Source organism: Hippoglossus hippoglossus, chromosome 17 (genome assembly GCF_009819705.1).
Source record: "Hippoglossus hippoglossus isolate fHipHip1 chromosome 17, fHipHip1.pri, whole genome shotgun sequence".
NCBI classification, from domain to species: domain Eukaryota; kingdom Metazoa; phylum Chordata; class Actinopteri; order Pleuronectiformes; family Pleuronectidae; genus Hippoglossus; species Hippoglossus hippoglossus.
In genome coordinates this window covers 23,214,531-23,233,839 of record NC_047167.1, presented here as the reverse complement: position 1 = coordinate 23,233,839, position 19,309 = coordinate 23,214,531, and the positions used below count along the sequence as shown (strand labels likewise).

General features: G+C 43.8%; 3 protein-coding genes across 9 annotated transcripts; 2 read left to right on the top strand and 1 right to left on the bottom strand.

The window, feature by feature from the left end:
• Positions 1-2,582: 2,582 nt before the first annotated feature.
• nol7 (nucleolar protein 7) lies at positions 2,583-7,141 on the bottom strand. Of its 2 annotated transcripts, none has more exons than XM_034614268.1 (8): positions 6,890-7,140; positions 6,144-6,204; positions 5,598-5,653; positions 5,485-5,510; positions 5,301-5,373; positions 4,737-4,858; positions 3,940-4,017; positions 2,583-3,105 (listed from the first exon to the last, which is right to left on the bottom strand). In XM_034614268.1, exons 1-8 carry the CDS (start codon positions 7,075-7,077, stop codon positions 3,032-3,034), a joined length of 678 nt encoding a protein of 225 aa, XP_034470159.1. In that variant the 5' UTR covers positions 7,078-7,140; the 3' UTR covers positions 2,583-3,031. The 2 variants fall into 2 exon arrangements, with proteins under 2 accessions (XP_034470159.1, XP_034470160.1); XM_034614269.1 differs by having other exon boundaries at positions 3,095-3,160; positions 3,914-4,017; positions 6,890-7,141.
• Positions 6,424-10,871, top strand: epdr1 (ependymin related 1). 3 transcript variants are annotated; one of them, XM_034614273.1, is made up of 5 exons: positions 6,424-6,576; positions 7,575-7,922; positions 8,615-8,823; positions 9,907-10,115; positions 10,333-10,871. In XM_034614273.1, the coding sequence occupies exons 2-4, from the start codon at positions 7,687-7,689 to the stop codon at positions 10,098-10,100; spliced, it is 639 nt and encodes a 212-aa protein (XP_034470164.1). In that variant the 5' UTR covers positions 6,424-6,576; positions 7,575-7,686; the 3' UTR covers positions 10,101-10,115; positions 10,333-10,871. The 3 variants fall into 3 exon arrangements, with proteins under 3 accessions (XP_034470164.1, XP_034470163.1, XP_034470165.1); XM_034614272.1 differs by lacking the exon at positions 6,424-6,576 and having other exon boundaries at positions 7,574-7,922; XM_034614274.1 differs by lacking the exon at positions 6,424-6,576 and having other exon boundaries at positions 7,574-7,922; positions 9,907-10,098; positions 10,338-10,378.
• Positions 10,872-12,512: 1,641 nt separating this feature from the next.
• Positions 12,513-18,281, top strand: stard3nl (STARD3 N-terminal like). 4 transcript variants are annotated; one of them, XR_004616805.1, is made up of 10 exons: positions 12,517-12,667; positions 13,842-14,188; positions 15,703-15,780; positions 16,013-16,090; positions 16,465-16,518; positions 16,645-16,762; positions 17,023-17,121; positions 17,605-17,672; positions 17,778-17,883; positions 17,917-18,281. XR_004616805.1 is itself a non-coding variant. In XM_034614267.1 (9 exons), exons 2-8 carry the CDS (start codon positions 13,991-13,993, stop codon positions 17,667-17,669), a joined length of 690 nt encoding a protein of 229 aa, XP_034470158.1. In that variant the 5' UTR covers positions 12,513-12,667; positions 13,842-13,990; the 3' UTR covers positions 17,670-17,672; positions 17,778-18,281. The 4 variants fall into 4 exon arrangements, 3 of the variants coding, with proteins under 3 accessions (XP_034470158.1, XP_034470155.1, XP_034470156.1); XM_034614267.1 differs by having other exon boundaries at positions 12,513-12,667; positions 17,778-18,281; XM_034614264.1 differs by lacking the exons at positions 17,605-17,672; positions 17,778-17,883; positions 17,917-18,281 and adding an exon at positions 17,313-17,357 and having other exon boundaries at positions 12,513-12,667; positions 17,023-17,225.
• Positions 18,282-19,309: the final 1,028 nt, after the last annotated feature.

The following is a 19,309-nucleotide window of genomic DNA, read 5'->3' as shown; positions in this document are numbered from 1 at the left end:
TGTCGACTCTGCCACAGGGGGGCGTGACGCACATGCAGCGCTATTAGCCAATCAACATCCACGACAGTTCCCTCCATAGCTTCGTGTTGTTAGTAAATATGTAGAGTCCAGTGGCGCTCTGACAAACGTGATAGTTGATATTATAAAAACTTATTTTGTAAGATTAAAACTGTGTTACATGAATTAATCATAATTTATACACTTTAAATGTCCCTTAAATCTGCTTACAACTCGTTTATAGTTTGTTATAAAACTTTTAATGACGACACACTGCTGATGAATGCTGGGTGAAAATACAGGGTTAGAATTACGTGTTGCCGTTCAAATGTATTGATATTATATTTAAATCTGAAAGTAACAAGCTCAATGAAAAACAGAACAGAACACATGCATTTCCCTAAATGTTGGGGAATACACGCTTTACTCAATATGTAACGTGAAGAGCATAATAGTGTAAAATGTGTTTGAGCCGCTGAGCTGAGATGAAGAGACTTCTCCTGTCATGTATGATCATTCAAACTGATTGGATTTAGTTTGACATCACTCAAACTACACAGGAAACAGCTCACAACCACAGACGTGACTTTTCCTCTCTGTTGCTGAATTGATTCATTCAACTACATTACCCACAATTCATCTTTTCAGCATTACACACTTCTGCTGGTTGGATTGTCGAGGTTTAAAAGTAGGAACACTTTTATTTAACGACAACAAAACTCAAAATACTATGCATGCAGATCTCGTTTTGAGACTTAAACTTATGAAAACAAAACGTTTAGCTTCCAGTGCTTCCACACGTCATTGGGCACAGGTTTTGAGAACTGAACATGACAAATAGAGCATATCTCTGGGGTGAGGGGTGTTCAGCTGCAACACGACACTTCACCACTAGGTGTCACTGAATCCTACACACTGAACCTTTAAGTCACCGGTATTCTAACCAATCATGTTCAGTATACTTTCAGGTCCTGAATAAAATCAGAGGCCAAACAGTCCCGGTTGCATTCAGACCCGATCCCGGATGCAGTCGACCTTACAACCGAGCCAGGGACAGAATACATGTGACGCTCTGGAGGCATCGTCACGCTCAATCAGTACAAGTCCTTTTTCACGCACTTTACGCTTCACACCCACCGCCTGCCTTTAAAAACGCGTTTTTCCCCTTTGAGGACGTTCGAAGCAGAGATGGAACGGGAACCAACCCGATGTGATTACACCAAAAGCAACGAGTGCCTGCCAAGTTGTAGCTGCTTCACGAACCCGTGAAGTTTCCTGCCCCTCGTGTCGTTTACTGTGTGATTCAAAATGAGTGTCGATGCACTGGAAGTTAAATGTTGAGACGCTGGATTTTCATTTGCACCTTAATGATTATTTAACGATGCACCAGGTTGAGGAGTCGTCACTGAATGAGGAGGAGGAGGGACTGAACTCCTTTAACATGCCTTGTACCTGAAGACGTTCTTTTAATATTTAACACGTGCAGTTCAACGTATCCTCTTGAATTCATGATGTAATGCCGTGTCCTAGCATAACTATAAAGACGTGTTCATCAGTGCCTCTGAGGGCTTCGTAGTGGCTGCAGTTTCCTGTGTCGTAACCGTATAAGACAAAGACAACGTCAGGATTCACCAACTCCGCTTAAGAAGCTTTTCTAAGTTTCCGACTAATAAAATGGTTCATTTTTTTGTTCATTAACCTTCCAGTTGTATCAAAGCGGCTTCCAGGCACTTGCAGAGAGACACATTGAGCCCGTTTCAGGAAGTTCTTGGTGGGTCGGAACCAATATGCATTAACAAAATGTACTTGTGTGTATTTAAACTCAAGATCAATAAAATGTTGTAAAGCCATCTGCAGTTTTATTCATTTGACCTCAGTGTGTGTGTGTGATCGCTTGCTCCTTTTACAAATGTCTTTAGAAAACAGTAAACACACGTCTCTGATATGAAGGATGGGAAAGATCAAATCAGCCGATATCCTTTCACAGAAGAATCAGTGGCACCGCTCATCTCTGTGAAAACTTTCATTTGTCAGAACAAAACACAAAAACACTTTCGACAGTTGGAAAAGATGTCGTTACGTAGTTTGTTACCAAGGAGGTTATTGTCCGACTGGTCCAACAGATTAATATGAAACCTGGTGAAAGGAGAACAATCTGTTGGGCCTTAGTGGAGGTCGGAGCTCTACTGGGTCCTATTCATTCTTCTTAGATATTTAAATGATCAATACAAAGTTCACAAGGCAGAAAAGAGTATTTCTGTTCATATTCTACATAAAAATCTTTTTAACTCAATTTCTATATCCTTGGATCTATTTTTAATTATTTATAATGAAGATTGTGGTTAATCTGTAAAACATCAAGCCTTTGTAATATTTCCTTGTCATAAGAGTTTGATAACGACATCTTCCCAATCATTGAGAATGTTTTTCAATATATAAATAGATATATTTATCTTGACGTGTATCGGTATCTGCACCCAAACATCCACATCATTCTGACACGTTCTCTATCGTCTTAGTGCTAAAGAGATAATTGATAATTGCAGATTAATAGTCGGCTTGGTTTCGTCATTTGAAGACGTGTGTCCACTCGTGTTTACTTTGGATTTGATCAAATATGAGATACTGATAAAAGCATTTATTCATACAGCGATTAAACTGGAAGCAAAGAGAACAACTAATGTTCTGAATACAAGTCTTTCATCATCACAGATACAAATCACTGTTTCTTCTGCTCTTTAAGAAACTTCAGTTTATAAACACAGGTTAGAGCCTCAGGGTTTATGGGTTAATTGGCTCTGATTCTCAGTCTGTCCCAGGATTTTTGTTTTGGTGTAATCTGCCCCCCCCCCCCATTCAGCTGCACATTGTCCTGCTACTGTCTCCACATTAAGTCCATCCTGCATCCCAGCAGGACTTTAAACCACGTCCTTCCCTTGGTTCCCTGTGACTTCAGCCATGTCCCTGTCCCCTTTGAATCCACGAGCAGCTGGTGCAGAGAAGGTCTGAGCGCTGGGGGTTCTGGAGCCGGCGGTCAGCAGGAGGGAATCTGCTGCTTGTGGAGCCACCTCTTCTTCAGCTTCTCTGCTTTGGCTCGTTCTTTAGAGGCTGGAAGGTCAGACAGAGAAACAGATTTGAGCAACGCTGATATTTGAGACGACTCGTCAGCTGGTCTCCATCTCCATCACTTAAACCCTTTACTGACACGAGAGTCCAGACAATCGGGTCTGGACTCTCCGGTTTCCTTTTACAGAAGCAGCAGGCGATCGTCCGGGTCAGACTCTCAGTGAAAATTATTCTTCAATGTTTATCTGTTGAATGTCACAAACATGAATATTTGCAACACTTCCTGTACCCATTTCAAAATAAAAGCACTGCAGCATTTCTGTTGATTGAATACATTCATTTGTTTTAACAAGGTTTTGATTGTTACTGCAGGAGCAACTGTTCAGCTGTGTAGAGACGGATGAGGACGTTTGTATGTGTATAATACAGAATTTCAAAAACTAAATTTAATGAATGTTTACAACTCATCAAATAACTGAAAAGTGAAAAGGGAAGCAGCGGATGGTGGAAACGCACCTTCCAATAAACTGAACAAAGAAGAAGACACAATACGAAGCCCTTCTTCGTGTGCGATACAACATCAGATTACAACGATTACCATGGGCGACGATTTCCTCTTTAATATTGTTAATTGTATATTTTATCTGATGTTTGACTGATGGCGCTCTCATTGATGGGCAGAGCAATCACAGACCAATTTTAACAACTCGTAGTCATTGCAATAAAATTCTTTGCTGGCTATAGTTTCACATCTCCGTCTCCCACATATAATTATGACTATCCTTATGATCAGATTATCACGACGGCCCTAGAGAACACATCATGAATTTTCAGCATCCCTGGTTTGACAATTTCACTTCAGTCTCCTGAACTCACCCCAGTCTTTCTTGACAAACTGCACGGCTGCACTTTTATTCCTCCCCTTCTTGTTCTGGAGGGAGAGCAGCTCGTTATCTGAAAGCAGAAGGACAGAGGGTAAATGCCTCCGGACTGACGACGGGCTGGAAGTCAGACGGAAACCTGTGAATGTCGCCGCCGCCGTCGCCGTGGGGACACCCAGGAGAGTGGGCGCCGCAGTGGGACGAGACAGGACGTCACTGTAGCAAAGCTCAAATTGAGACAGGTAATCGTCTTTTCAGACTCCTGCCACAGAGTGTAGCCTGCATGTTTCGTATAAACCATGTTTGTCCAACGTTAGTCCATGAAGACTGACATGTTTGCTTATTTATTACTTTTACTCTATTCTTTTATATTCTGTCCTCTTGGCTCCTGTAACACGTGAAAACACCTCCCCATCGAGGGACTAAAAGAATTATCTTAATTTATCTGACGGCAAATTATAAAACTGAGTAACCAAAATAAACTTATTTCTATGGGGCCTTTCCAAACCAGAGTTACAAGGTGCTTCACAAAATAAAAGTGCAAAAAAGATAGCACATGATAGAAAAGCCAGATCATGCTCAGCAATGCAACAACACAAAACAAATAAGTGTTAAAAAAAACTAAGAAAAATAAATATAAATGAGTTTTTAAACCACTTTTTAAGATAGTTTCATGTTTACAAAAGGCTCAATGTTTCGTGCAAACTTTGATCAAACCAGTACTTATTAGGGACCATTTTCTTCTGTGTGATCTGAAGTCAGTCTACTGGTGATGTAACGCTGCCTTCTTACTTGTGGTCCTGCAGCTGCCTGGTCCGTACAGCCTGGACTGGATGAAAGCCTCGGCCGCCTGCTGCTGAAAGGTCGCTGACGCCGGCTCCTTCACGGTCGCCACCTTGTAGTTTCCCTTCAGACTGACAAATGGGAACGAGCCAAGTTCATCAGGAGCCGTTTGTCGCGTGCACACAGGTGACACACAACACCTACCAGTGTTGTTACAACACACGCCATGCAGGCAGAGAAGACGCAGGTTGTGCGTTTTAAACCCGCTTTGTTAAAGTGTTATGAGAAAGGAAATGCACTCAATGAGTTTACCTCAGCAATGCACATCCTTTCTTTGATTTCTATATGTCACTGAAATGTCAAAATGATGTTTCCTTCTGTGTATTTGTGTGTTATTGTCTGTAATGTGTGCACTGATGTTGATTACTGCTGGGATTCAGACTGAGCCCGACGGGGACACAAGAGGAAACTCTCGCCCCATAAAAAAGGTTATTTAAGCGGCACAGTTTGTGTTACCGTCCCTCACGTGCATGAATTAAAACTTTACTGTTGATGAAATGTTTGTTTACATACTTTCGTATATGCGCTAACTTCCCACTCTTCTTCTTTTGCTTCTTCTGTTGCTTTTCCTCCTGCTGCTCTTCACCTGGTGAGAACGGGTTGAATTGAGAACATGAGTCACTTTGATCTGAAGCTTGTTCTGCTGCTTTGTTTAAAGTGAGTGAATTATGACGGGGTGGGGGGGGGGGGTCTTCACCTTCGTGTTCAGACGGTTTCTGATTCCTGCAAAACAAAGACGATTCAGCTGTTTAAAAAGGAGAAGGAAATGTATAAAAGCAAAGAGCAGCAGAACGAACCATCATAACTTACTTCGAAGTCGAGGAGTCGATCTCCTCCAACACGTCAGCCGGTAAGAGTCTTCGCTTCTTTGGGAATCAGCAGAAAGAAACAAAAGCTTTTTACCAGAGTACATGGGAAGTCCACTGCGCTCGACAAAACTGGATCCAAAACTCACTATACGTTTTTTCCTATTACAGTTCTTCTACATATTTCCTGCCACGACAGGGACGTCCGCTGAGTGGGCGGTTCTTCACATGTGGCCCAGGACGAATTTGTGTTGACAACAACTAACAGAAGTTGGTCCCATGCGTCCCAGACCGTGTCTGAGTGATCGGATCTCAGCACGTCTCGGGTTGTGTCTCGTCCCGAACTCAGAACTGAACACTTGTGATCGTATTGGAACGTTCTCACCTTTTGATAATATCACGTTTATTGGTATCGTAATGTTGGTATGCCCTCTAGTGGACAGAAGCTATATAAACAGTCACATGATGACAGGGGCACTAGTAAAACACGGTGCTGACTAATAGGCTGAATTTCATTAAGAGCTTGAATATCAGCAGCCCCGACACTGACCTTCTGTTCCTGGAACAGCTCCTGTCTCCTCCGCCTCTTCTCTTTGAGCATCTCTTTGTCCCTGCAAACAAAAACAATGCTTAACTTAACTCGAACACAAGAAATTACACTTGAAACTGGTATTCGTGGCAGTGGACTGGTGTTAATTTCCAGCCTGGACAGATCATCGTCAGTGTGGAATGTAGTGACGTCTAGTGCTGAAGTGTCCTGTTGCAGCTGAACACCCTGAACTCTAGACTATGCTAACCCGGGGTTCCTTCACAGATGCCTCCTGGATCAGGACGAGCTTCATCTCCCACCCAGAAGGTTTCTTCATTTCAACAGTTCAGAGGCGCAGCAGCTGATCCCGGGACCCGGGGCACCTTCCCACGTGCTCCTCGTGGGAACTTCACGCCAACACGCACGACTCTGCTCTACCTCCGCACGTGACACGGTACGATCCACCGAGTTGTTGTCTTTGTGTCAGCGGACACTTTGTACCGGAGACAGTAAACATGTCCGGTTACACTACACGCACAGGGACGTGTACTTAGCTGATCTCTGAAAGGAGGACCAGATGCCATGTAAGAGACATTCCAGCACAGTTGAGTTTAACGATCAGTCAGCAGGTTGTTTCTGTGACGGGTGAAACTACCGCGCGGGGCCCATTAGCACGAGGACGCATAAAGACGCGTGGTTTAGTGTGTGGTTAGCGCGGTTAGCCGGTGTTAGCCGGTGTTAGCCGGTGTTAGCCGGCAGCTAGCTACCTCCTGGCGGAGTCCAGCGCGTCCTTCACGCAGCGCAGCGCCTCGAGCTTCGACTCCTCGAACGTCAGCTCTTCCGGAGCCTCGTCGTCACTGGACTCCAGAAACAGACTCATGTTCCCCTCGTGGTCTTCGCGTTTATCCGCCGTCTTTGACGAAGCCGCCGTTTTCCCACGTTGCTTCTCCGCCATGTCGACTGTGTGCCGCCGGAAATGACGTGCGCCGGGCGGAAGCTTCTGCCACCTACCGGCGAGGAGGAGGATCACAACCGAAGGTGGCTTTTATTTAGACAAGGCCGATATTTGTGATGAGTATTTAAACTGAAACATTTACAAACATCATCATATCATTCTTTATATTCATTATATTAAAAAATGAAAGAGTAATTAATTAAAAAGTATAAATGAAGAAAAGAAAAACAAAAAGAAGAAAAACAAAAAACAAGTAATGTTCCAATGTTGTATGAACAAAAAACGAATGAATACAATATCCTAATAATAATAATAATAATGACAATAATAATAATAATAAAAACAACAATAACGATAATGAAATGAGAGGTTTTATGTATATAATATTTGTGTATTGTGAACTTGACGTTGTTATTTGGCTTTATTTCTAATCTCCATTTGTTGTCGTGAATGTTGCAGTAAGTACACGTTTGTTTTGGTCGCACTTTATTTTGAAGGCCGTATCCGGGGAGCGTTACTGTGACATCTTGTCTGCAGCGGGTGTGGATCAGTTAACGGGACCGGATAACGGGACCGGATAACGGGACCGGATAACGGGACTCCGCCGCCATGCTCCGGCTGTCGCTCGTGTTTCTGGCCGCCGTCGTGGCTTCTGGTCTCGGGCTCCGCGGGCCCCACGTCTCCGGGGCGGCCGGGCCCTGCCTCGCCCCGCTGCAGTGGGAGGGCCGGTGGGTGCGGTACGACCACAGCACCGGGAGGAACAACCGCGCCTCGGTTTCCTACGACGGCCTGAACCAGAGGGTTCGAGTCCTGCAGCAGCTGAAGAAACACAGCCCGTGTCAGAGGTCAGTGTCCGTCTGTGGGAACCTGCGGTTTGAACAGGACCTCACCCTCACCCTGTTGTCCTGCTCCACACTGAGCACCATGAAGAATGGTGACAGAATAATTAATTAATAAGACAAGACAAAATGAAACGAGACAAGATAATATTAAAGATAAGATAAATAAGATGAGACAAGACAAGATATGATAATCAAGATAAGATAAATAAGGCAAGACAAGATATGATAATAATCAAGATAAGATAAATAAGATGAGACAAGATATGATAATAATCAAGATAAGATAAATAAGACAAGACAAGATATGATAATAATCAAGATAAGATAAATAAGACAAGACAAGATATGATAATAATCAAGATAAGATAAATAAGGTAAGACAAAATAAGATAAGATAAGACAAAATAGCCAGAGAAAGTCCCCTCCGGAGAATGTCTGGAGATCCTCTGGAGTTCAGTGCATGTCTGAAAGTAGCTGATGTCAGATGATGTGTTTTCACCTGTTGCACCCAAAGGAACCCCCCCCCCCCCGAATGGATAAACGCAGCTATGAACTGAATCGTGGTCTTCTCAGTTCTCCTCTCGGCCAATTCCCAAGAAGCTCCAGTTTATTAAGAACACATACGACTCCATCTGTCCTTAGACCCTCAATTTAGAAAAAAAACCGTTCACTCCTGTCGTCTCGCCTTGCTTCAGGTTTTTTGAGTACATCTACCTGTACCAGAGCATGGTGATGTTCCAGATTGACCAGAAGACCAAAGACTGCTCTAAGATCGCACTGACGGAGAGCTGGGATCCCTTCGACATCCCGGACAACTCCACGTATGAGGACCAGTACTTCATCGGAGGCCCTGGGGACAGCGTGGAGGTTCAGGAGTGGTCGGACAGGAAGCCGGCACGCAAACGTAAGCCTGGTCTTTAATGCCCCGCCTGCATGTTTGTGTACAACAAAGAATAAAATACAAAGAACAAGCCTGAATAAAAATGCTGTAACCGAACACTCAGATGCACGCGGTGCTTTACCCCTCGACGTACCTGAAACCTGTATTCTCTTGACTGACCAGCAGGGGGCGACTCCACTTGTTTCTATATAAGTCTATGAGAAAATTACTCTACTTCTCACTTTATAACATCAGTAAACATTTCCCTGAGGAGTTTTCACGGTGGAGCTACTGTGCAGGCGCCATCGTCACAGCCAATCAAAGGTAATAAATATCGGGCTCTAGCCTTTTAGTGCGTCCAGTTAGATACTGGCTGGAGCATAAACCTAATCAGAAGTAACGTTTATGAAACTACAATAATCTTCACGGTTATTCAGATGTTGTGGAAACCCAGAGATCAATGTCCTCAGGTGGCCTTTAGTGCCAGGTTTACACGTTGTTTACTGGACATGTTTTCGCCAACAGAAACAACTTTGAGGTAAAACTGGAGCTGGTGGAGAAACATCTGCACTGTCCCCATAAGAAGACTCTGTAAATCTCTATCCTAGTCACACACATCCTCCAATATGTATGGATATGTAATGTTTCCCTTTCATATGCACATCTTTACCCAAATTTAGATCTTCATTAATTGAAAGAATCAGGCAACTGCAATAAAAAAAAAGCAGAAAGTAAATCCTCCCACATCGGAAATGCCGTCTAGTTTCACACTTTGAGTCTCTGCCTCCAACTCAAGTCAAGTCAAATGTATTATTCCATGAAGACAAACGTTAAAAAATATATACAAACCTTCATGATTACAAAATGAAAGACTAATACCCAGCAGATTGGGGGGGGGGGGCACAGTACGTACAATACAAGATCACTATGTAAGTAGTGTTTTTAGACGTTTGGTGAACATTCCATCGCTGTTGCCCCGTATGAGAATCGCCCGCTGCATTGTGCACGGGTGAAAGTCAACCGCAGAAAGTCCGGACCAAATCTCCGGACATCCTCCGGAGGTCATGTCTGAAGACGGCTTATTTGTCTTGCTTGTGTCTCCTCCAGATGAGAGCTGGGTGGGCGTCTACACCTTGAAGGACTGTTATCCCGTGCAGGAGACCTACGCCAAGAACAGCAGCGTCACCACCTCTACCCGCTTCTTCAACCTCCAGCTGGGCATCAGCGACCCCGACGTCTTCACCCCACCCAGCACCTGTCAGTCAGCTCGGCCCGAGGGGATGACCGAGTCCGACTGCTGAGGCCCCCCCCCCCCCCAGCCATGATCTTTGACCTTAGATGCTGAACAGGATTCTGAGGCTGAGACAGAAATCACTCCCTTGACCACTCGTTCTCTGCTCCACCACAGATTCACACTATTTCTCTCTGCAGCCGAGCAACTATGTAGCGTTGCCAGATTCTTAACTTCACAATAAAATCTGGTGCATTACAATTTGGGCTCATGCACATAAGCTAATGTGCATATTACAAATGTCCTAGAAACTGGACGCTCAAATAAAATTGCATTAGGTTAATTCATAGCAAGAAGGGAGTGGTTTCGCACCCAGCCTCTGTCCAGTGTTTTACAGAATTGCTTGTTAATTTGTTAAAATTGTTATTAGGGCCGATAATCATGCTAACTGCAACCTAACACACAGATAAAACTATCAGCTGATTATAATAAGCGCATGGATGGGGTCATTAACGTGTTGATGAGACATTAATGTGAGGAAGAGAAGCTGCATATGTCATGTGTCCCTCCACAATCCAGACCTATAGCAACATAAATAAGAGCTGGACAAAGACTGACCTGAACCCGTCCAACTATAAGCTTCATCAAAAGGAAGGTTTGAAGTCAACTCTTAAAAGTAGAGAGGGTGAAACTGGGAGATGATTCCACAGAAAAGCATTATTGTGATTAGGCTTTAAAATGAATGTATGTAGTCTTGAGTCCTGCTTGTATGTGTTTTGGGGGGAACTTGTATTTATTCAGTTACTGTTACAAGTACAAAACCAACACTGAACTAATAACTGTACATGTAATGTTTTGCCAGTATAGAAGTAAAGTAGGTATTCTGTGGTCATAATCCTAAATTAAATTTGATGATTCATGCAGAAACCTTGTGAAACATGCAAATATAATTCAAACATAAAAAATGTTCCACCAAGAAACGGTACTTTTCTTTGTACATTATTTTAAAAATGGTTTTAAAGGGTTCTTCACTGTGTGGCGTGCACATGGCCAGACACCAGCCTTTTCCCCTGTGGCCTTCCCTGACCTCTCATTTTGTACGAGACGCTCACATGGAGGTTATGGGTCGAGGGTTTCCTGTCTACAATCTGCATCTGGCTCAAACATGTCTCCATTGTCAAAGGTTCCAATGCACATGTGGGCCTAACCTCCAAGGCTCTGAGCAGGTGAGACCTCCATCTTGTTTTCATCAAGTTGAAGCGTCCCTGTACCCGGCCGTGTACGGGCTCTTTGTAGGGAGTGAGGAGACAGACCGTCTCCAAACAGGGAAACTTGCCATCACCCATGAAATCTGATTTCACACGAGTCATGACCTACGGGTAAAGTCCAGAGAATTGGTTTGCGGAGTTTACCCACAGTTCACGTACCACACATGCACAACACAGCCGGAGGTTTTCTGCACAGATGTGTTCACAACAGCATCAAATCCTCCAGCAGGCAGAGGCAGGAAGTGACGAATCAACTATGCATGTGTCACCGCTTTTCCACCGGGAGATATTTGTTTCCTTTTTTTGTTGTTTTTTCATTTTCTGTCACGTTTGGGGGGGTTTGACTCTCACTTCCTGAGAGCTGCCAAAATCTGGTTCCAACTGCATTCAGCTCTCCAGCTCTTGGAAAAGAGACGGCTCTCTTCATGTTCCCCCTAATGTGCTGGACAACTTTACGGATGACCCGGTGGACTGATCATCTGGGCACAATGAAAACCGTGGCCACCACCCGATTGGACGAGGTCCATGAGCCAGCCAGTACACACCAGTAAACATCACTGGACCTTTAACAGTTTTGAGCCCAAATCCACCAGTTGTTTAACGTGTTTAACTACCGTGTTTACCTTTTGATTTGAAATATGTTATTTTTTAACCTTTTTCCTCAAACACAGACAAAAATACTTATGAGACAAATCTTCAACAATTGTTTGTTACGTGTATATCATCCCACCTGCTGTAATTATGTCAACATGAATTTTAAATCGCACACAATAATTACTTCACTTTATTCCCAGTATATAACTTGGCAGAAAGTAGTATTTGGGTGGAATAAACCTTTAAAAGTAGTTGTTTTTTCTTCAGTGCAGATAAACCAGGTAGGATAAACACAAAGTTTTCTAACTTCACTCTGCACACAAACAGTGAAAAGCGACAGTAGATTGTAGAAGCGTTTGAGGACGACTCACTGGAGTGTGAGGTTCCATCATGAGAAGTTCACAAAGCTCTGAACTACAGCAGGTTCATCCCCTTCTTGGGTCCCCTGGAAACACTTCCGGTGTTGTAAAGTGACTTTTTACGGCGCAAGTTGTTTTCTTAATTATTTTCGCGTGTTGAGCTCTCTCGACCACCGTAGAAACGACATCCTGTCGGTCATCCACATCGCTAGGGGGCGCTGGCACAACAAAATAACTCCTGACACTGCAGCCTCCTGTTTTGCAGGAAGATAAAATTGCTCGGGTCAGGAAGTGGAAGAGTCCGTATCGAGCGGACGAAGTGAAACCATCAGGGGGACCGGAGCCATCAGGGGGACCGGAGACACCGGGGGACCGTTTGGGGGGAATCAGACCGACCGAAGCAGCCACGTTGACAGGTAAAGAAGACGCTAAACGCCGCTGTCAGTGCAGCAGCAGAAGCTAACAGGCTAACAGGCTAACAGGGAGCTGCTGCACCTCCTGTCGCGTGTGTCTCCGTCTCAGGGGACATCACAGCACTCGTCCCTCCTGGGTGTTTACGTTCCTCTCCGTGTGACATCGGTCTCTGTCGCCCGTCGCGTCTCACTCTGGTTTTGTCCAACGCTCGAGTCTGGTGGCGCTGGACATGTTGTGGTGCAGCCGGTGTCTAACCACAGACCCCATGATCACGTGCAACCACACGGGTTTTGTTTTAATGTGGAGACGAAGAGTCCGCTGTTTGTGTCACGTGCGCACTGGACTCCGGGTTCTGTGCGTGTGAGGACGCGAATGTCCTGTTTTGTTCTGGACATTGTTCGGAACGTGTCCACCCTGCCAGCCTCCAACATGTCCAAGTGAGGACGAGTCCAGCAAGACCACGTCCCCGTGAGCGAGTGGACGTGTTGATGAGGTTTCTAACACGTGACGGACGTGAAACTGGAAGAACACAAACATCTCAGGGTGAGGAAGAGGAGCCGTACACGTAGAAGACGAAGACGTCCACTTGGAAAGACGAGGAGGTTCCAGATCTTCTGGTGATGAGGGCCGACGCCGGTGTGGATGAGCTGTAAACAACAACAACAACAACATAATCTATACGTCACGTCCGGCCTCCTGCTGCTCTACAGGCTCCGCCCCTCGCCTGGACGTTCCCCACATGTTCCTGTTGGTGTGAACGAGTCGGACCCGGACAATCTCCTGGACTCAATTCATTATTGATTATTCATTAAATTGACGTATTCTATATTACACACATAACAGGTTCCGAAGAGCCTCACTGTCGTCCAACAACAACACAACAGTAAGTCACCGCGCTACATGTGGATTAATCCGCCACAAAAAGTAGGCCCCAACAAAGGCAGTGTTCACAGGAAGCAGTTGAGGAGGGGTGCATCGACCATGTTTTTAAAGATCTGCATCCTGATCCAGAGGGATCGCCTCAGGCAGGGCAGACGAGTCAGGAAGTGTTGGACTAAGACGTTGTTGGTTTGAGTCTTTTCATGGGATTTGTTGACAATAATAAAATGTACAGATGAACTGCAGCCATGTCCCTCAGAGTCTGATATATCTTCCACCGTCTGCTCCCCCCCCCAGATGCAGTTTATCGCCGCAGAGTGGGTCCACGTCCACTAACGCTGCAGTGGCTTCCTGCTCCGATGACCCGCCTCCTCTGAGCCCAAGTGCACCTTCTGAGCGTTGACCGGTGGGTGGGGGCCAGCCCTGCCAGGAGGGCGTGGCCGACGATGGACAGCCGATGCAGCAGCAGTGCTGATTCGCGGCTGACCGCCAGGGGGATGGGGTCTGTCAACACAACGCCCATCTGTGCGAGGTCGTACGAAGTCGGGGAGAAGAAGTGCATCTCCGACGTGAGGAGGACCTTCTGCCTCTTCGTCACCTTTGACCTCTTGTTCATCACCTTGCTCTGGATCATTGAGCTCAATGTAAGACACGTCTGTCTGTGTTGTGGATGCGTGTCTGATACTGAACGCCTGTTTCTCCGCTCCATCTTGGCTGTGCTCCTGCTCCTGCAGCTGAAAACTGACATGTTTAATACGTTGACGTGTTGTCGGCTCAGTGTTAGGTCGGCGTGCTGATGATTAATTATGGCTCAGAGCAGCTGAGGATGATGAGTTTTGCAGATGTTTGCTCACAAAGCACTGGACAGATTGTATACATCCAACAGCAGAAGACATATTTCACTTGACACCATAGAGAGAAGAGCTGACACTGATATCAGGCAGTATGTCAGTTGATCGTCAGTGATTCCTAAGATGTCGTTATCGAACCCTTACGACACACAAATACATATGTTTACAGTTCAACCATAAACTTTATTATAAATAACTATAAATACAGAAAACACAATTTCAGACAAATATAAGCTGCAGAAGTTATATTCAGAAAATAAACTTTTACATAAAATGAAAACCACACATACTTTCTGCGTTGTTTAAAAGTGGATTTACTTTGAGTCGGCACAGTTCAACATTAATCAGCTGTGTCGTCATCGTGGGTTATTACATTTTCTGTAAAACCTTCTCTGATAAGTCGGCTCAGATATAACTGTGATATTTCCACAACTGTGCTTTGTATGGTCAAATGTTTGTGTCTGAATTGTGTCAAGGCCGAACAGAAACGGGTCAGGCGCTGCTGGGGGAAGTGAATCGAGGTCATGCAGCCGTAACACTTTGTGCTCTGAATGAGGAAGCACATTCCCACAATGCTCTAGATTCAGCCAACTCAGCCTGGAGCGCTGGGGAGCGAGTGTGTGCACAGAGAGACTCAGACGTTTTGTGAATCTCTGGTTTTTGACTGGTTTTTAACAGTTAAATGTTCCCACAGCCGTGACGCTGGAATGTAATTCTGTGTGAGACTTTAAACCCGTTGGGCTCATTCTACGCCTTTTTACCGACAAGCAGGCATCTGTTGACTTTAGCCATGACGTGGAAACACAGTTCAGGAAGTTACTTGTGATATAAAGTTTACAGTGTTTCCATCTATAAAACGTTAAAAACAATAAAGATTATGAGTTCATAAAGGAACAATGAGTAGATCATTGTTGAGGAGGGAAATTCCAAAGCTCGGTTTAGTCACCAGAACAGTTTGAACAACAAGTTTTAAATTCCGCTCATGCTGCTGACACCACAGGGGCCGACGTGGTATGTAAGAAACCCAGGGAAGCAAATGACTATGAATACTCAGCTACTTCACCATATCTTCCATATCTTCCATATCCTCCTTAATGAGCAAGTGTCAGTAATTGTGTGACTGTGATTTTCCTTCATATCTGTTGTACTTGACGTAGATTAAATCAAATTTCATTCGTGTTCTTCTTAAAAAGAGACAAAGGGAAAACAATCAGGGACTGATATCTATGAGTGTGTTTGATTTGAGGTTAAGTTAAGGTGATTGATTTAAGATTGGATTTTGTTGATCGGTCCTATTTGTGTGACAGGTGAACGGCGGCATTCAGCAGCAGCTGGATAAAGAGATCCTGCACTACGACTACCACGCCTCCTTCTTCGACATCTTTGTGAGCCTGCGTTGTTCTCGTCATTATTCAGAAAGACCATGTTTGATTGTTCAGCTTCGTTCATTCTTTTGAATTGTTTCCCTCCACTCCTTCCTTTCTATCACTCTCCCCTTCTTTTGTTTTTCATCTTGCCATCGTTCCCTTTTTTAATCTGTATTTCTTCACTCTTAAATTGTTCCCTTCCCTCCTTGTGTCCTTTTCCTCGACGTCTTAACGCCCCCTCCTCCCTCAGCTCCTGGCTGTTTTCAGGTTTGCTGCCCTCATCTTGGCCTACGCCGTCTGTAAGCTTCGTCACTGGTGGGCCATCGCTGTAAGTTTTCATGCTGTGATATGGCAGTTTGTCTTTTATCTCTACCAGCATTTATTCCAGACATCAGTCTTCCTGGAGAACACAGAATAAATGAAACTTCAGGACAAAGTAATTCTGAAATATTACTGTTTAGATGGGAAATAATTACACGTCAGTGCAAAGCAAGTTCTTTTTGATGATTTTGAGTTCAACCAGCTCTCTTCTGTTATTCTGTCCACACACTGTATTTATTCTTTTAATAGAGGTTTATATCGTATACATTTTGTGTGAAGTCAAACTTTACATTTTTATATATAATTCATGAACACACGTGACTATTTAGTATTTGACATGTGACATGAACGATATGAGTATTGAGTGGTTGCTCTGTGCAGATCACCACTGCAGTCAGCTGTGCTTTCCTGATCATTAAGGTCATTTTATCAAAGGTAAGAATCACTATTCATATTAGAAAAATTACATCATCATTATCAGGGATATTTCTGTGTAAGCTCTAAGTGTCAAAAGCTGTGTGTTGACTGAAACTGCACTGGTTTGTGTGTGTCTGTGTGTAGCTGCTGTCTCAGGGGGCCTTTGGCTACCTGCTGCCCATCGTCTCCTTCGTGTTGGCCTGGATTGAAACATGGCTGCTCGACTTCAAGGTTCTGCCTCAGGAGGCCGAAGACGAAAACAGTGAGTCACCGTCGCACAGCTCGTCTCTAACGTCGAACTGCAACCAACCCAAATGCAAATATTTGACCTCTACCTTATTTACAAGTATTTCGATTCTTAGTGTCATAAACAAAATACTGCATTTCAAAAGTAAATCACCATGTGTGGCTGCAGGGGGCGCTGTTGCTCAGTAACAGTTACATAGTGCTGCTTTAATACTCTGTGATTCTTCTCCTGTCCTCGCTGTCCCCTCATGTTTCCCCCCCTTTTTTGTCTTCCAGGATATCAGTCCTTCGTGGATGCCACACAGCGAGCTCCTCTCATGTGTGCGGGTCCGTTATCTGACGGACAGTTCTACTCTCCACCAGAGTCTGTGGCAGGTCAGTTTATTCACACCGAACCGGCCGTCGTCCAAAACATCAACCTCATCTCTATTAAGCCGAGAGGACGTCTGGTTCCTCAGACACGGAGAAACTGGTTAAACAGGTTTAACTCAAACAGATCCAGATCTCATTGTGATTCTATAGCTCGGATCATTTCAGACATTTCTCAGATAAGTGAATCAACTAGATCGAACCACAAGCAGCAACAGAACAGCTGAGTGGAACATCTAGAACATGCACTTAAAAAACGGCGAAGGCAACATCGTTCCCTTTGGACGGCGCCCCGCTAGCTGTTTACCCTTGATTCCAGTCTTTATGCTAAGCTAAGCTGGTTTTCTATCTTCTCATCAAACGCTTGTCAAGAGAGCAAATAAGTGTCTTTCCCAAAATATCTAATTATTCCTTAAAGGTTGAATCTTATTTTACTTGTAGATTTTTTTCGGTTTTCTGTTCACACTGAATTGTTTCTCTTGTTTTCAGACTCTGACGAGGATCTGGATGATAAACATGATCCAGAAATAGGGCTCATTCAGCAGGTGACTTAACAGGTAACAGTTCTATTCAAACACGTCTGGCGTCTTCCTGGATGACGATGAATTGACTGACCTCAAATGATCAACCTTCTTTCATCTCTTCTTTTTTCTCCTTCACAGGATCATCACGTCTGGGTTGTTTCTTCGTTTTGCTCCTGTCGTGCTACTGAAGGAAAATTCTGCCTTATGCATTGTGACATTTTAATTTTTATTCACCTCAAACAAAGTCTGTGTAAACTATGAATGCACTTCAGTGTCTGATATCAGCCTCCTGCATGAACACAGAAAGGCAAAGTGCCGCTTCAAAAGCAATGTCAGTGTCTTGTGGTCATTTTTAGAATTCAGTTTTTTTTCTGGACCTTTTTTGAGGAGAATTCAAATGAACGGTATCAATACACTTCTGATCAATTTCACAACTGTTTCTTCCTTCTTGAGGATATTAACGTCTTATATTCACGTCATGTTTACTTTGAGTTTGTTGATCATTTCCATGTGGATGGATTTAAAGTCACTGTAAAGAAAAATAAGCTCGCTCCAGGGACTCTGCGTCGAGACCAGGAGGAACTCTCCAGCCAGTATTGAATTCACGGACGGTGTTTGTAGCAAATGGAAGTCGAAATATTTACGATTTTGTGCACTTATAAAACGACTCTTTCAGGTCTTCACTGAAACAACTTGCATGGATCATTGGAACAATGTTGATATAATAAGATCATACATCTGGGGACACTGAACTGAATCAACTGTAAACTGCTCTAAAACCCTGTAGGAGCTTGAAGTGAGTCGGGGGGGGGGGGAAGAAATAATAATTGTACATATCTTCATGCATGCCTTACCCAGTGGTTTTGTTTTTATGAAAAGCTTGCCTGTAAAATAGAATCATTAAAATGTGAAACTCGTGTGATTGTCCTTTTTTTCACATTTTGATTTATTTTCATGCCGTCGTCAAAAACCAAGGAGACGATCTGTTTGGGACGTTAAACAGATAAATGTTACTCATTCACTATAAGAAGAAAAGTTGTATTTGCTTATCCACTTATATTAAATCAATTAGAACCAAATTAGACAGAAAACAGGTTTATTTTTGAATTGTTTCCTATTCATTTATATTTTATTCGAATTTGGTAACATTTCTGCTGCAGTTACATTATCACTTAGTTTAGATTTAAAAACAAGTAGATAACGTTAACACTTTTAGCACGGAAAAAACATGTTAAACAAAGAAATGCACAAACCAACAGCGTCTGTAATACTGGTTTATTATTTTTTTTTCACATTTTCATCAACATGAGTCAAGTATCCAATGCATTTGTCCACAAATCTACATTTTGCCTTCGTTCATTGTGGCCTTCAGTCAAAAACACTGTACTTTAGAAATAAATACAATACTGATAATAAAAAAGAAGAAAGAACACTAACGTCTGACGGAGCTCACACAGATTCAGTCTTTGTTTCTACTCTGTCTGGAGATGATGCCTCATGACGACATGAGACGACGCCTCCTTCTGTCCAAACGAGGATGTGACGCGAGCGGAGGACGACAAACAGCAGTGAGACTCGAGAGAAAATCAACAACACGAGGATGAAGCACTGAGACCGGCCGAATCGCTGATTTCACATATCTGCCCCGAATACTCACTGGAGCATCGAAT

Coding starts and splice junctions, on each gene's coding strand:
- nol7 (XM_034614268.1), bottom strand. CDS start 7,077: ATGGCGGAGAAGCAACGTGGGAAAACGGCGGCTTCGTCAAAGACGGCG. Junction 5,654..6,143: donor AGCTGTTCCAGGAACAGAAG/GTCAGTGTCGGG, acceptor TGATTCCCAAAG/AAGCGAAGACTCTTACCGGC. Junction 5,374..5,484: donor GAAACCGTCTGAACACGAAG/GTGAAGACCCCC, acceptor CGTTCTCACCAG/GTGAAGAGCAGCAGGAGGAA.
- epdr1 (XM_034614273.1), top strand. CDS start 7,687: ATGCTCCGGCTGTCGCTCGTGTTTCTGGCCGCCGTCGTGGCTTCTGGT. Junction 7,923..8,614: donor AAACACAGCCCGTGTCAGAG/GTCAGTGTCCGT, acceptor GCCTTGCTTCAG/GTTTTTTGAGTACATCTACC. Junction 8,824..9,906: donor CAGGAAGCCGGCACGCAAAC/GTAAGCCTGGTC, acceptor TGTCTCCTCCAG/ATGAGAGCTGGGTGGGCGTC.
- stard3nl (XM_034614264.1), top strand. CDS start 13,991: ATGGACAGCCGATGCAGCAGCAGTGCTGATTCGCGGCTGACCGCCAGG. Junction 16,519..16,644: donor TTAAGGTCATTTTATCAAAG/GTAAGAATCACT, acceptor GTCTGTGTGTAG/CTGCTGTCTCAGGGGGCCTT. Junction 16,763..17,022: donor GGAGGCCGAAGACGAAAACA/GTGAGTCACCGT, acceptor TTTGTCTTCCAG/GATATCAGTCCTTCGTGGAT.